Here is a 17,455-nt window from a genome sequence, read left to right as displayed (position 1 = left end):
AGGCCTATGTTCTTAGGTAAACTAGCTAGATCCTAAGGGGAGGTGGAGGAGAGAAGGGGAGAGATGAGAAGGTGAACAGCGGTGGAAAAGCTTAAAAATAAAATATCAAAGACAGCTTCTGCTACCACCACGCTATATCCCTTCAGGCAACTGGGTGCAGAGCTGACAAGCCAGTGACATGGGAGAATGAAATAAGCTTTCTAGAATGCAAGGGCCTGAGCACACAGCATACGTGAACAGTAATGGAGGGGGAGGTAGCTGACACGGGGTCTTTAAAGAGGAGGTGGGGAGAGAAAGACCAAGAAATGCACATGTATTTTAAACTCACCAAAATAGACTTACATTTCCAAATGAAAACATAATACTACAACCACTGTGTTTTCTAGCTCAAAGTCATAACTACCAAGTGGTTGATACAATTTGACATAATTCAACTGCTACCAGTATTTGTTCACTAATTGCATTTTTCATTTGTATCTGATCTACTTCAGCTGCTTATAACATAAACACATTCACACAAGACCAGATGAAGCAGACGATTTTAGAAAAGAAAAACAATTTAGACAGGAGGCTCTTTATCTGGGGTCCATAATTCCTAAGAAGGTTTATTAACAGGGGTGCCAGATAAAATACAGGACCCAGATAAATTTGAATTTCAGAAAATGAATCATTTTTTTTACTCAAGGTAGGCCCCAAGATTTCATGGGCACACTATTTATTAAGACATTTCAGAAGATGCACGAGTCCCTTGACATTGTGTAAAAATGTGGAAAGGAGATTGGCTATAGCTTTCTATCAGAGTCTTAAATCTGTGATCTCCCAATAGTAAAACATCATTAACGGAAAGAGAGAATTCTCTTTGCCTGGCCTGAGCTTCCCGGCAGCCAAAGCCAAGGGGCCAGTTTACCGAATAGCAGCCAGGAGAGGAGGCCCAAGCGAAAGGAGAGCCTGCCTGGGTGTGGCGGAGCTGTTTCAGGGCTCCCTGCAGCCTGACGGGAGTCTGAGAGTTGAGCCTGAGGGCAGTGGGACCCCCTGGAAGGGTTTTGATGTTTTAAAGGATCGGGTTTGCCTTCCTTACAAACTACCTCCAGCTGCTGTGTGGAGATTGGCTTGCAGAGGGGCAGGAATGGAGAGGACAGAGGGGACAAGGGCCTGGGGTGGGCTGGAAGGAAGGGTTGCTTGCCTGTTGCTATCAGGACTGAGGTTGCTGGTCATCCTTAGAGAGGTTGGCACCAAACCAAGGCTCTCCATTTGCCCTTCTACAGACCAGAGCGGTATGTAGAAGGTGATGGGGAGTCAGGAAGAGAGACCCAGAGGTTGGACCAAGTGCCTCAAGGGTCAGGGTCCTCTCCACTCGGGCTTTAATGTTTGTGCAACCACCACTGTAGAAAGTGGGAGCGGCTGCTTTTCTGCATCCTCATTATTTCTTTTCGGTACACGGGCCTCTCACTGTTGTGGCCTCTCCCGTTGCGGAGCACAGGCTCCAGACGCGCAAGCTCAGTGGCCACGGCCCACAGGCCCAGCTGCTCCGCGGCATGTGGGATCCTCCCGACCGGGGCACGAACCCGCGTCCCCTGCATCGGCAGGCGGACTCTCAACCACTGCGCCACCAAGGGAAGCCCAATCCTCATTATTTCTTGAGTGAGGCTCTTGAGGGGGTTGGGGTTCTGAGTGATGATGAAGTAAACGTACAGCCTTTACCTGCGTCACTGAAAGTAGCCACGTAGCGCCGCGGCTTCGGCTGCCATCTCCTCTTCCGATCTCCACAAGGCTGGGGAGTCCTCCTTCTCGTTGTCATGTTTCTGGAGCTTTGGAGAAGAAAACTAGGCTCATTAATAGGCCCTTGGGATCTCCGTGAAAAAGTCTTGGGGGAGCGGCCGAACAGCATTCGCAAATCAGAGGCCGGGGGCGCGTGTCTTTGTTTTCATTGCAGTAGTTGCCAGAATTTGAAAATGGGGAGGTTTTGTGTACAAATCCACATTTCCAGCCTTTGTAATACAATAACTAGATTAGGCTGCTACATGTGGTCCCTTCACCGCCTTGTAATTATCTGCTGAGGTTGGGAGTGGGCGTCACAGACGGGGGACGTTCTGCATTTACCGAAACCCTCACCACTCTCAAACATTGCGCTTGGCCGGCATCATCCATTCGTTTTACTTCCCAGACGCTGAAGGCATTACGTTTGCCACCTACCCACAATCGTTCCCCAAGCTGGCCTGGGGTTTACGTCCTCTTCTCTTTGGCTTAGCCTCTGTTATATGAGCTCTGAGCAGTTTTGCTCAGCGAGCCAAAACAGCCCGGGCTAATTTATGAGAATAATGAATAGAAGGGCCATGAGTACTGAGTAAGAAATAAAAGAGTACACGCATTAAAAGAGGCTTCAAGCAGGCAAACGGTAAAAAACAAAGAAAAACGAAATAAAAAATTAAATGAGGAAGCCTCAAAAAATAACAGTTGGTCTTAGACAAAGGAACCCTTTTAAAATCCTCTTCAGACACCCATATTTAATTAAAAAAACATTTTGTATATGTCTCAGATTTACGTATTGACTGAATAAAATTTCAATTCTATCAGAGAGAGAGAGAGGGTGTTGTCAGAACTCTCTTCTTTAGAAGAGGTCAGTTTTTCACCTTAGTCTCCTATTGCAATTTAGTTTTATTAACTAAACTTGTTATTCCTGTGCGTGGCTCTACACACTGTAAAATGCTGAGGGTATAAATTCTTACAGGAGGCACAATGTACTATTTCGTGTTAAGTCATTTAGGGAGATTGAGGCAAACTGATAGCACCAATGATAACTAGTATTCATGATGTAAAGGGAGGTTTCTTCTTCACGTTATTATTTCCTTGTGCATCATTTCGTTTAATCCTTACAACAGTCCATACACAAGGCAGGCACTGCTTCACTCCTCACCAAGGAAGAAACTGAGTTCTGAGGACGTTCATTCACCTATTGGAGATCACCCAGCAAGGAGCAGTACTGCCAGGGGTGTCCCCGGCAAATTTTGCCTTTTAGTCTATCCTGGAGGAAGTGCAGTGCCACCAAAGAGTGAACAGCTCCACAGATCCTGCTGCAGCTCACCGGGTACCATCACCCAAAAGCCAGATCCTTTGACAAAGGAGCCCGCTGACTCAGGAAAAAAAGCCTCACGACTAAAATAGTGGAGTTTGCTATTTCAGGCCCAACTCATTCTCACTCTAACCCAGAGACACCCCCCGCCCCCCACCCTGGCAGCTTGCAGCCGATGGAGAAATGTCCCCATTATTTCAGAGAAAACTTTGATACAGAAGGCAAAACAGTGAGGGAACAAAGATAGCTTGGCCCTCCAGCTGAGCACTATTTCTACCCGGCGTAAGTTTGAGCCTAAATGAGTTTCATTAGCATATAACCAGGACACAAACATGTCATGGATCTTCCGCTCAGAATCTGGCTGCCAGCACACTGGTTTTACGTTTTGCCACATAGATTTAATTCTCCTTAGTGGAAGAAAACCACATTAAAAAGTCATTTCCCTCCTTGCAGAAGCAGATATGACGCAATGGCTACAGGCGAGGCAAACGGGATTGCGATTTTTCTACTCAGGAACTGATTTTCATTTTGATACTAGCTTTAGGTCTGTTATAAATCCATCTTGTAACAATTCAACAGGATGACAAGGAACGATGCGAAGCCCAGGCAATATGGCCTTCCCACTTCTGGTGTTGAAATCCAGCATTAAGTGGTCTCATCACACAGATCGTACCAGATGAACGCAAATAATTTAGGGCCTGCAAATGTTAATGCCTCTTCGGTTATTAAGCTCCCGTCTGCTATTGTCATATGCCTTACAGATGGCAACGTTGTGCCAATGCTTATAAGTTGTCTATGGAAAACAGGAAATAAGTAAAACAAAAACTAATTGTATTTGCGAAGCTCTGTCGTATATGGTTTTTAAAACTTAGGGGTTTCCCTCCTAAAAGCCCCAGATGGAAGCGTGTAGCTCTCCTTAGAACGGCCGTGCTCAACCGCGGCTGCCCACTGCAATCACATAGAGAACTTTAAAAACTACAGATGCCTGGCTCCGCCCCAGGGATTCTGACTTAATTGGTCTGGGGGGCAGCCTGGGTGTGGGGATTCTTTTCAAACTTCTCAGGTACTTGAGAAGCAGTGCATTTGAGAGAAGATTGTGTGTATAGACAGAGGCCATGCACGTAACAGAAATAATACCTTTGCCTTTAAACCCGTTGCCTACGACTCAGTCGACGGTATGGAGGCTTTCCTTTGCAAACCCTGCTCTGGAACTGTAAAAAGGGAGTAGTAAGAGGTGTGATTAGTGATGTGTGTGACACGTAGTAAGAGGTGCTGAGGGTTTGCTGCTGCTGCTACCATAACTATTATTATTGTCATTATTATTATATGCTGGATATACGGTCCCCTGACAGTGACCAGTGACCAACCCACAGAGGTTGTTTCCAGGGGTAAAAGTGCCTTTACCATCCTCATGGTTTCCCAGGGACCTTTATCTTTTGGACCTTAACTACCGTGTGAAAGGATTAACAGCCGTGATCAGAATTCAAACCAAACCAAACTAACCTAATGAGACATTCAAGTCTGAGGAGGAAATTTAGCTCCTTCAGCCCTAAAATACCAGCAATAATTCCTCCCTCTCAGAGTTGTTGTAAGAAGTGGCTGAAGTATTACTGGAGGCTCCCGACAGGTAAAGGTTAAGGTCCTTAAAGTAAAAAGCATGTGGTGAAGGTCAAATGCAGTCAGAATTACCCTGGGAGCACAGCTGCCAGATTTAGCAAATAAAAATACAGGGCACTCAGTTAATTTGTTTTACTATATCTCATGCAGTATTGGGGACATACTTATACCAAAAAATATTCATTTATCTGAAATTCAAATGTAGCTGGACATCCTGTATCTTATCTGGCAACTCAGTCTTGCAGACCCCTCAGGAAGGGACCATAGGAAGTGTTTGGTTTTATTTCGCTTGTTCCCAAAACCACTTAGCTGTGAATCCTGGAGAAGATGGAGGAGACTGTCCGAAGGAAGGTCAAATTCAAGGCTAGCATTTTATGCATTCTGGGGCTTATTATTATTTTTGCATGAAATGCAGAGGAACTCATTAGCGCTGTTTAAAATCCACAGCTCATCTGTTCTGAGATGCACAGGTTTTCCCATTGTAACGTCTCTGAAATCAAAGCATGTCCTACAATCAACGGTGTGTCATAATTTAATTGGCAGTGTTTTTCTTTCCTAGTAGTACATAAAATAACAGTAGTTCTTTCCACTAGGGTGTCTGGGATTCACTGCTGTATAGTTCTCCATCTCTTTCCTCCCTGCTGTGAGGCCACAGAAGTTAAATCATGAATATGCTCAGCACCAAGGCTGATGTAACGTCTATTCCTTCCCTTCTCCTTATGCAACAGCAAGAGTTGAAACTCTTTTCAGAAGCATGGTTCTTTGAGGAAGGCTCATGCCAAAGTTACAAAGTTTGCAGAAAGTCAAACCAAAGTCTTTATTCACATTCCACAGAGGGAAGTCTGTGATGGCTCCTCGAAGTGAATTCTATTTCTATACAGCTTTGAAAAGAGATTAAAAAAAAAACCTGTATCTGCAGTCTTCCTGCTTTATCTGCCTGAAATGATTTGGGGGGAAGGTAGTGTTAACAGGATTTCTGATTGAAGTACTGATACGTGTCGATTTTGACACTGTGCTACTTCCTGTGCATTGAGTGTGTTCTCACGAGGCATGTGGGGCAATGATTAATTCCCTGATGTAATGATCAAACTGCCTTGACTATTGACATTTTTATAGCTCTGTAATGGAATACAGTAGGAGGAATGATTCACAATAATTTAAACGTTTTTTTCAGAATTTAGAACTAACCTGTAGTAAAATGCCAAATTATCTTCCAAGAGCAGAAAAACAATTTAAAGCCACTTCTCAAAAAAGACGGTGGCTGAATATAAACTTGGGTGGTGGTCTAAAATCCATCAATATCTTTCATTGTTTAGTTTTGTAAAACAATATGAAGAACGGAGAGTTTAAACCATTTCCTACAGGTTGATGGTTCTGCTCAGACAGGTGTTTATATATAAAAAGTATTACAAGGAAAATAATTTCAATGGGAAGTATATCCTTAATTTTTTTAGATCTGACCCTCTGTTACTGCTTTGAATTTAGCCAACAAGCCTTTGTTGAGCACGTGATATACTCCAGGCACCGTTCTAGCTCTTATGAAAGCTATAAAGATGAATAAGACAAAAACCTTTGCCTTCTGGGGTCTCACCACCCAACAGGGCAGACAGATTCATACACACATCATTTAGTCCAAGTCAGTATGGTATAAATACTGGACTAGAAGTTCTATCATAGTTCTCTCAGGATATCGGGGAGACAATAATTCTTACTGGGGTAGGGTCTGCGGTTGACTTTAAAAAATCAGGATTTGCACTGGCTTCAAAGATGGTGATGGGATTTTAAGGACAGCGTTGTTCTGGGCAATGGGAACAGCTTCAGCAAACACATGAGGTATCTATCTGCCAGCTCTCCTGTAACCTGTGCCCATCATCAGCTTCACCCTCCTCTGGCACGACTCTTTCTTTCATGACGAACGCTGCCCTGGCATCCTAGCCATGCCTGCCCAGCTATCAGAGTTGTTGAGAGAGCTGAAACTTAGTTGCCGTTTTGAGAAGCTTTAACATTCCATTGCTTAAAGAAGGGACCCACACCCCAGTGGCCCAAAAGATGGCCTCCAGTTCTACAGTTCAAAACTGCAGAAAGTTCTGAACCCTATTGAGAAAGATATTCCCCTCCCAAATCACCTTTCAGTCGTCTGAGTAATCAAAAAGAAAGTCTCCGTCGGTAGGAGCTTGTCCTGAACATGGTACCAGTGTGACCTCTAACAGAATGAGAGGTGCCATCCAGACTCTAGCTAGAATATAAGACCATTTTATTTAGATCTTATTTATTTGAGGCTTATCTCTCATTTATGATGTCATCTCAAGTTTCCTTTTAAAGTACATCTAAGTTAAAAATAAGAGTCAATTTAGAAAATACGTTAAGTAAAAATGTGGGAAACATGGCATTCACCTTGGGAGATGGTCCAGAGGTGGGAACTGGAGCGGAGATGGGGGATGTGACGACTGCAAACGTGAAGCCTGGGGCCTTTCAGAACATGCGACAGCCACGTGGGCATGGTTGTTTTTATTGAGTTGAACAGTAGAAGGCTCCAGAATTTTTTTTTTTTTATGACAGACGCTTAGAAGTCAAAATAATTTCATATGATAAGAGCTCTGAAGAGAATCAGAGCAGAGTGATGTGCAGGGATGGTGGAACTTTGGGGGAGGGGGTGTCTGGAGCAAGGCCTCATGAAGAGGTGCCATTTCAGCTATGACATGTACAATGATTAGAGGTCCATGAAGCAAAGGGCTAGGAGGACAGCAAGCGGACAGCAACCTGGAGGGAAAAGGAAGCTTGGCATTTGAGTAACTGGCTGCAAGAGTAAGTGCGGAAGATAGCGGGTCCCTTACAGCTGGTGGGGATGGCTAGGAGGTTTGGATTTTATCTGTGGTGCAGTGGGAAGATATTACAGGGTTAGAAGCAAGGAAGTAAAAGGACTGAATAACTTTTCATAAAGAATAGCCCGGCTGGAGGAGATGGAAACAACCTAAATGTCCATCATCGGATGAATGGATAAAGAAGATGTGGCACATATATACAATGGAATATTACTCAGCCATAAAAAGAAACGAAATTGAGCTATTTGTAGTGAGGTGGATGGACCTAGAGTCTGTCATACAAAGTAAGTCAGAAAGAGAAAGACAAATACCGTATGCTAACACATATATATGGAACCTAAGAAAAAAAAAAAGGTCACGAAGAACCTAGGGGTAAGACGGGAATAAAGACACAGACCTACTAGAGAGTGGACTTGAGGATATGGGGAGGGGGAAGGGTAAGCTGGGACAAAGCGAGAGAGTGGCATGGACATATATACACTACCAAACGTAAAATAGATAGCTAGTGGGAAGCAGCCGCATAGCACAGGGAGATCAGCTCGGTGCTTTGTGACCGCCTAGAGGGGTGGGATAGGGAGGGTGGGAGGGAGGGAGATGCAAGAGGGAGGAGATATGGGAACATATGTATATGTATAACTGATTCACTTTGTTATAAAGCAGAAACTAACACACCATTGTAAAGCAATTATACTCCAATAAAGACGTAAAAAAAGAATAGCCCGGCTGGGGAATGAGAGGGAGACAAGCTAGTGTAGCAGCAGAGAAGAAGTGGTGGGAGCTGGGAGGCTCACGAGGATGGGGTGGAGCGGGGCTCAGGTGCCCACAGTCAGGGTGCTGGTGGGTCCGTGCAGTTAGTGAGAAGGCTCGGCCCCTCCCTGTACATGGACCTCTGCCTCTGATGCTTCCTTCCAGGCACTCTGTAAAGCACACACTGATCCTGGTCCCCTGCTCAAGGCTGCTCTGAACCAGTGTGAAAAATCACTCCGTTTCTGCTCAATACGTGCAGAACACTTCCCGAAGTCCCTAAGAACCCTTTTTGGACCATTTAGATTGGCACTGAGTTATATCTCATGATCTTGATGCTGTTTCACTTTCTCTGTCTCTCTCATACACATACAGCCAGCATCCTTTGAGCACATATTTTGTCCCCAAACACCGAATGTCCTTTCTCTAAGTACTGGTTATTGAGCAGATTATCACCACTTTGGGCTTTCTTGGTGTCCTAATGAATCACCTCTTGTTTTCACTTGAGGCAAAAAAAAAACAAACAAACAGAAAAACACGACTTGTGTCATCAACCTCTTGCTACCACTTCTGCTTCTTTAGAACCCTGAGATTCTTCAAATATTTCTTTGGGCAAAAATATGTTCATTTCCTCCATTCTTTCTCTCCATGGGAGGGATCCTGTGAGCTGAAACTCTGGACTAACCACTAGATTACTGCAACCGAATTCCCTGCAGTTCCCTCTGTTCACTGTTGAGTTTCCATAGTCCAGTTCTTTGCCCTCTATGGAGAGAAATTCTGGTAATTGATGGAGCATTCATCATTTGATTAGCTGCCAAAGCTTTGACTTGAGCCAAACTTGCCTGAGTAGAAGCAAAAGTCTTTTAGTGCTGCCAAAATGCTGAAATCGACTATTAATTAATGACGTCTCACTTTCAAGGAGTATAGAGTGTTGATGTTTAAGAATTTGTAACCCCCCAAAGTATTTGCCAAACCACTATACTATAACAGAACCCAACTGCTGCTCCAATTATCCATTAAAGTATCACGTTGTCAAGCCGATTGCCGAAGCGGCCAGTGAGACTGCCAGCATCACAATTTGGATGAGATACTACTCAACCGACGACTAAACGGTGAGTGGTCTTCAGAGCATCCCATACACCCTGATAACCCGTACAAGCCCAGGTGAACAATTCTGGTTTGCTGGGGTGCACACCTGCCATCAGAAAATCGCTTTAATTGGTGGGACATTAAAGTTTGCTGTTTTCCATCAGAAGCTTGTTAGGAGCAGTTCAGCAAAAAGCTACTGTGGCTTCTGGCCCTGTGCAGAGTTGATTTTAATTAAAACATCAAAGGGGTCGCTTCCGGTCAGGGGAGCGAGCCATGAAGCTAACCTGAGATGTGCATCTGATGAAGGGAGGCCCACCTGGATCTGCCGTGCTGCAGGCCACAGTCTAGAACCTCCTGACAACGTGACATCGGGCAGCTGAGGAACAGGACTCGGCACCGGGGCTGTGAGGGAGCACTGAGGGTTGATACAGGAGTCGCCGCATTGGAGAATCATCGGCATAGGCAGAGTGAAGGGCAAACTCGGCTTATTCTTAGGACAGCCCACTGCTAAAATTTTCCTCACAGCTTATTACAGTGAGCTTCATGTTTAATCCTGCCTAATAGTGGGGCTTAGCATTTCAGCTGACAGTCCCATTTACAGCGGTAACCTGGCTGCGACGGTTCGGTAGAGAAATCAATCGCGCTCACCCAGGAGTTCTTTGCTCTTCCAATTATTAAAAAAAAAAAATCCAAAAAAAAAAAAAAAAGCACTCAAGGGCTTCCCTGGTGGCGCAGTGGTTGAGAATCTGCCTGCCAATGAAGGGGATATGGGTTTGAGCCCTGGTCTGGGAAGATCCCACATGCCGCGGAGCAACTGGGCCTGTGAGCCACAACTACTGAGCCTGCGCGTCTGGAGCCTGTGCTCCGCAACAAGAGAGGCAGCGACAGTGAGGCCCGCGCACCATGATGGAAGAGTGGCCCCCGCTTGCCACAACTAGAGAAAGCCCTCGCACAGAAACGAAGACCCAACACAGCCAAAAATAAATAATAATAAAAAAAAAAGCACTCAACAATAGCTGATTTGGTAACAAGCCTCCTGTCTAGTTCCCATGGTTTATGGTAGAAATCACCAAATCACAGTAACATCCATCTTTGTATCCTCACTGCTTGCTGTGTCTGACACCCAGGAGTAGGTTTTCAAGAAACATTTGTCAGAATAGGTCTCTAAGTTAGAGCCTCCCTCCCAACCTACTGGCTGTGCAAGTTCATCATCCCCATTTTCCAGAGGAATCAATCATCCAAGTCTCTTAGGAATGTAAGTCAGGAGAACATCACATGGCTAATTAGGAACAATCATTGGTTCGGATTAGAAGTACAGTTTACTGGCTTCTAGTTCACTCAGGGATCCACTCCGTAAATTTTCCTTTGGTTAACATTTTTGAAAACATGGGTACTAAAGCAGTCCAGAAAAGAAAACCAAAGTTGCAAATAGAGATCAGCCTCTGAGCTGGGGTGCCTCCTTTGTGGGTGGGGGGCGGGGGAGGGGGGCAGTTGTCTCCCAGGGCAGTTTTCAGTTAGTAATTGCTGGTCACTGACGCCTCGCCCCAGGCTCCACCCTATCTGAGTTTTCCTGGTTTTTCCGTGGGTAGGAAATTAATTAGTGAAGTCACAGGGACTAGAGATTTCTACCAGTTTGATTCCCTCCGGCCTCCTGTTTCTAAAAACATGCTCACCAAGAAATGAGATGAAGCGCCCTTGGAAGGGGAGGTTTGTGATGAAGCAAACTTCAGAGGAGGAAGCATTTATTCAAAAAGCAATTTCCTCAGCCAGTCGTGCTCTGTAAGCCTTTCTTCCCTCCATGTTTAGGACACTGGTGTTTGAACAAGAGTGTTCTCCTCCTTTCCCCCTAGAGTGATGTCAACCTGTGGTACTCAGAATGAGGAAAGGGAAAAGGCAAAGGGCCAATTTCAGGTTTTGTTTGAATCTCCTGAACTTTTTATTTTCTATTTGCTCCTGCTACATTATGGCTTCTTTTTTATCAAAGGCGCCTTACAGAAACTTTAGAAGCGTGGTCCAGGCGAGACAGCTTATCCCCGAAGAGGGTGCTAAGACAGTACACCACCAAAAATTCACTGCCATAGACATGGCCTCAGAATCCTGCTTTAACACAATGCTCCAGGCAGCTACAACTGGGCCTCAAAATAAAACCCATTTGGAGAAGCTGAACTAGGTTAGGGGGTTGCAAATATGGGTCTCCCAAACACTGGAAACTCGTTTGTCTGCAGAACTCATTCGATTAATCAACAAATAGTAAGATGTCTTCCATGTGCTGGCACAGTGCATTGCACCATGCAGGCTGGGCAAGGCTGAGTGTGTTCAGGAGGCTTACATTCGAGGAGAGAAGGCAGGCAATTAGCAAGGAATCCAACCTATTACAACCGTGAGAGAGAAAAGTAAAGAGAACTATCAGTACATTAGATGGTATGATCAGGGAAGACTGCTCTGAGGAGGTGACAGTTAAAGCTGAGAGCGATCAGCAAGTGCAGACACCCAGAGAAACACGGAGGTATCTGAACGCTCTCTGAACTGGCCGAGGGCCAGGGACTGAAGCCGAGTGAGGAAGCACCCAAAGAAAGGGCAAAGGAAGCAGGTGCTTCTCCCTCCCTGTAGGACCAGCGGCGCAAGTGCTGGAAGAGAAGAGGGATTGGATGATTCACTGGTCGCATCACCTTCGTTCAGCACCCATTTTTTCTAGGCTCAGAAGAATAGCAATCGGGTGAAGACACAGGGAGTCCGGATGTGGCGAGGTGAAGGAGGGGAGGCCAGTCTGGCCTTTGAGCATGGGCAGTGCCGCTCCCTGGCTTGAGTTTTGCTCGCTGGGGCTCTCCCTCACCTTAACATCGGGTCTTGCTAACGGGAAGCGTTCCACAGGAAAGCGGACGAGCAGCAAGTTATTTGCCCAAGTGGTGACCACCGTGGAGCAGCGAGGATGCTGGCTGACCTCGGAAACTTCTCTCCGAATGTCCAGCCTATGTTTGGCAGAGCTGAAAGAGCTCCCCTAGCGCCAGCCAGCCAGGTGCCTGGCACCAGGGCCACGTGCGGGCAGATGAGAAATGACTAACAGAAAACCTATATTCCAGGGGTGCCCACCACTCCGCTGGATCGGCCATGCTTCCTTCTGTATACAAGACGACTCGTTCTGCCTCTGGTTACAAAACTGCACCCTCTGAAGCTGCTGTGCACCCCTTGGAAGTAACCTACCCTCCGTGACTTACAAACCCATTCATTTCTGATGGAGCGGTTCCAATGCCCTTCCAAGAACCTGGCCGGTGTACACCGCACAAACAAATTAGGAGCCAGCCTTTCCCAAACGCCTCTCTCTATTTCACTTAAAAGCCTTCTTTGGGTTTCCCTGGTGGCACAGTGGTTGAGAATCTGCCTGCCAATGCAGGGGACACGGGTTCGAGCCCTGGTCTGGGAAGATCCCACATGCCGCAGAGCAACTAGGCCCGTGAGCCACAACTACTGAGCCTGCTACGCATCTGGAGCCTGTGCCCCGCAACGAGAGAGGCCGCAACAGTGAAAGGCCCGCGCATCGCGATGAAGAGTGGCCCCCGCTTGCCGCAGCTAGAGAAAGCCCTCGCACAGAAACGAAGACCCAACACAGCCAAAAATAAAAAAATAAATAAATTTTTATAAAGCAGTTTCTTTTAAAAAAAAAAAAAAAAATTCTTTAATGAAGACATAAAGCCTTGGATGTGGCTGGAACGCTAAGCTTACCCGGCATGACAACAGATCTTTGTCACAGAGGATTTCAAATGCCTTTAAAAACAAAAGAACAAAAAAACCCCCAGAATACTCAAAAGAAACTGAGACTTCCTTGTTCGTCGGCTCAGTTGTTCATTTTATATACCCTATAAGTGACCATAACTCAGAAATCAGCACAGACAAGGAGATATAAGGCAACTGCAAACACACACACAGCTTCGCCTGCGTGAAAAATGAAAATGCAATACCGGCTCATGACTTTTTTGGAGCATCAGGCTAGAAGAAACATACCCTCACCTTTTTCAGCTTCCTGCTGTGCATCTCTCAATTATTTATTACTGAGATGATCAAAAGGCACTCTACACACACACAGACACACACACACACACACAAATACAAAAATCCCAGGGTTGGCTCACATATATATATGGCTTGATTTTCAAATATTAGTAGCTTTGATATTCCCATTAAAGCTGAAAATATTATTGGGAGTTATAACTTCAGATATGAAAACCCCATAAAAATCTTTTGAGAGTCCTCATCTTTTAATTAATCTCACCTCAGTGCAGCTCAAGGGTTTAAAGGAATTTGTTTGGTTGGTTTTAAAAGATAAAAGATCAGAATGCTTTAAAATAGCTTTTTGTAATTTCACGTATCTATTTAAAGGTCCAGAAATGAATATTCAAAAACAGCTTGGGTCTAGAGTCAGGATTTAAAACACATATTTAAAGTTCCCTGGTCCAAACATCATGTAACATCCGTATCCCTTCTGCCATATTGCTGCTAAGGGGCGCACTCGTGCCCTGCCTTGAATGTTCCAGGGGTGAATGTCCTACTGCTCCTCAGACAGTCTGACCCTAGTTGACAAGCTGTGCTAGGAGACCATCCTTCCTCACCCTGAGTCTAAATCTCCCTTCCCCCAACTTCTACACATAAGTCCTACCTTCAGCTCTTGGCGTCACACCACACAAGACCAAGTTAATGTAAAGATATTACTTTTGAGTACTGATGAATTTGAGCTATACCTAAATTTGGCAATACGGCGGGCTAGAGAGGACATAAACCCTCAGGAGTGCTCTGGCATTGCCTGTGAGAGAATATATCGAAACAACCTCTTTGGGAAACAGTTTGGCATTATCTCCCAAAGCTGACATTCACAGTACCCTAAAACCCAGCAATACTACACCCAGGTATGTACCCTAGAGAAGTTCTTGCCCACATACCTGAGAATCTTCAAAGTAGCTCTGATTAAAACAGCAAAAGCCTGGACATGGCCACTTATTCAGAAAGTAGATGAATAAAATGTGATATATTCATATGATGGAATGTTACACAGTGATCGAAATAATTGTCTGATAGAGACAATTAGCCCATATGGACTAATCTCAATAACATACTATTAAGGAAAAAAAATTCCCAAAAGATATTATGCAGCATGATACTTTTGTATAAAGTTGAAAAGTGTATATTTTTGAGTTGTTTTTTAGGAATGCATAGAGATGCCTAAAACTAGGTAAAAAGGAGTAAAGGAATGGGGACTATGGGATTCAGGGTGATGGACAACTCAGTATGGGGGAGGGTGGGGGAAAGATGGGGTGTAGTCTTATCACATGGTCAGATATAGGGTGTGGTACATGCATACAATGGAGTATCAGCCATAGAATAGAACAGAATAACGCCATGTGCAGCAACATGGGTGGACCTAGAGATTGTCATACTGAGTGAAGTACGTCAGAGAAAGACAAATATCATATGATACCGCTTAAATGTGGAATCTAAAGAAAGGGTACAAATGAACTTATCTACAAAACAGAAATAGAGTCACAGATGTAGAAAACAAACTTACGGTCACCAGAGGGTAAGGGGGGTGAGAGGGGTAAACTGGGAGATTGGGATTGACAGATACACACTACTATATATAAAAAAAGATAACCAATAAGGACCTACTGTATAGCACGGGGAACTCTACTCAATACTCCATAATGACCGATATGGGAAAAGGATCTAAAAAAGAGCGGATATATGTGTAACTGATTCCCTTTGCTGTACAGCAGAAACTAACACAACATGGTAAATCAACTATACTCCAATAAAATTTTTTAAAAAAGGAAAAAGAATCGTAGCTTTTGTTTTCAGTGATGCATGTGAAGATACGCATTAGCCATTAAAACATAACTACTTAAAGAACTATATGAAAGCAGGCCGTGAGTGAAAGCAAAGATGGCCATCCTCAGGCAACACTTAGAATTACACCACAGGATGACTGTAATTTCCCTCACTATGGAAATCCAGCTTCCATTCTGAGACCCTCCATAAGAATTACAACATGGTAGCACTTGCCATGTAAAAGCACCGAAGTTATTAATTGGATTCCAGATGACTAAACCTGATGTATCCCTTCACTGAATCCCCCCCCACCACCCCAGGATCTATTTTGGATATAACACTCCGCACAGGATGCTGTTCTTAATGAAAACTGCCTTAAGAACTTTATGTCAGCGAGACAGTCATCCAGACACTCTCCCCTCCGTAGATTCTCGCTCTCATGTCCTATCTCCGAAGCAAAAGTAATACTTGCCTGGATTTTAATAAACATGTCTGCAGTAGTAATACAAATTTCACATGCTTTCTGCATTTCATAATCTCTCTTAGCGCTTTTCTTTATGCTGACTGCCACGCCAAGACTGTATTTTAAGGGCTTTGTAGCAGCTCCGTCTCCATTTCTGGTGCCCACCTTAGGGGGCAACAAACAGTATGCTGCGCTGTTTAGGTAGCAAGCACAGACATGATGTTGGAAAAGGCATTTAATATCCAAGCTACTTTATTCCTCTCCCTCTTTAATGTTTGACTTTGACTCCAGCTCACTGACCTTAGACTGAAGCATAGTATCCAAGTTATCTGTCCAAGATCTGCGAGTGTTCCTAATTGGTTACTCAGATGGTGTCTACCAGATGCCAAAATTAAAAATTTTTTTAAATCAAGCAAACTAATGTTTTGGCACCCGAGAGGCAAAACAACCTGCTGAGGGACTAGTTCTTTCACTTCGCACATGGTTACTCGAGCCTCGGGTGGAGAGGCAACTCAATCTGCTTATAAAAGGAGTCAGATTCGGGACCTAATTCTTCAGCCAAAAGGCAGCTGAATCAGGAGGAACAAACACGGCTCTATGGAAAAGGTAGCCCTGTCCATGTCCGAAGGACATTTTTCAGACGGGGAAATTAAGGCGCAGAGATGTGATCTTACAGCTCATGGGTTGTGGGACATCAGGGCCGCGCCCTCAACCTGCATTCCCTCTCTCATAAAGCAGTGCTGTACATTTGCTAAGCAACAGGGATGAGGTTGAAGTATCTCCATCAAAGCACTCTTGTGAATGGAATCTCCTTGGATCAACCTTGGGGTAGCTAGAGGCACAGTGTCATCGTCCCCATTTTACAGAGAAGGAAACAAAGGTCGAGAGAGATTAAGTGAATTGCTCGAGTCTTCTGCCGTCTTGGACTGAAAGCCTCAGCATGTTTCTCTACTAAAAACGACCTTCGATTAATAAATAACAGGGTGGCCTGCCTCTAGTTTCTGAATTGGAACACCACAACTGAAGAAGCATGTATTGGGGGATCTCTTAGTAAAAAACAGAAATTAAATTATAGGCGATGGGTCAGGGCACTTTCAGCTCAGTCTTTTAACCCTTGCCATCTGTGCTCGGCCCTGAGTTACTGGTCCTCGACCCGGCTTTCTTGGAATGATAGGCCCTCATTTACCATTTCACCCTCATCTCTCAACCCTGCACGCTGTTTCCATCCTATTTGAGTAGGAGTGGTTCTTTAAACAACCTGACGCCTCTTTCACCACCAGCCCTTTGCACATACTAGTCTCTCTGCATGGAATACATTTCTTCTCCTGTTCCACCAAGGCTAGACTAGGTGGTCCTTCAATAAGGTTCTATTTCAGGACATTTATTGTGTTGTAAGTATCTTCCCCACTAAATTATAGGCAAAGCCACTTCTATGAGCAATATTCAGTCTTTCCTTAACCTTCAAGACACTAATGCCACATGGTTCAAGCTAATACCTTAGCAATGACCTGACCAAACCAGAGCTAGGCACGTAGTAGTTCACTAAATACCTCTGGCCCAAATAAGCCAACTACAACAGATATTTAGAAGGACGACACAGTTACAACCATCCCCAGTCCTCAAAAAAAGGTTTGATGATGTTCTCTAAACCAAACATTATACTACTAATGCAGGGACGGAGATGTACACTGTAAAAGAGGATACAGAACAAAATTAGATTGCTTTGTAGCCCTCATCGATCTGAAATTTATCTGTTTTTACGTAATCACATTTCCATGGTATATAAACTTATGAAGAATCTGAGTAGAAAGCCAAACCTTGGGTGTCCCTAGTCTT

The 17,455-nt window shown here is 44.6% G+C and overlaps 1 protein-coding gene across 1 annotated transcript in view; it reads right to left on the bottom strand.

The window, feature by feature from the left end:
- Positions 1–1,706: 1,706 nt before the first annotated feature.
- Positions 1,707–17,455, bottom strand: part of FHIT (fragile histidine triad diadenosine triphosphatase) — a 754,377-nt gene continuing 738,628 nt past the window's right edge. The window contains exon 5 of the mRNA XM_065885690.1: positions 1,707–1,808. Within this exon, the coding sequence (XP_065741762.1) occupies positions 1,707–1,808 (102 nt within the window). The remainder of the gene's footprint in view (positions 1,809–17,455) is intronic.

Source organism: Phocoena phocoena, chromosome 10 (assembly GCF_963924675.1).
Source record: "Phocoena phocoena chromosome 10, mPhoPho1.1, whole genome shotgun sequence".
Taxonomy (NCBI): domain Eukaryota; kingdom Metazoa; phylum Chordata; class Mammalia; order Artiodactyla; family Phocoenidae; genus Phocoena; species Phocoena phocoena.
The sequence above is the reverse complement of the archived record's forward strand: the minus strand, read 5'-3'. Positions and strand labels throughout refer to the sequence as shown.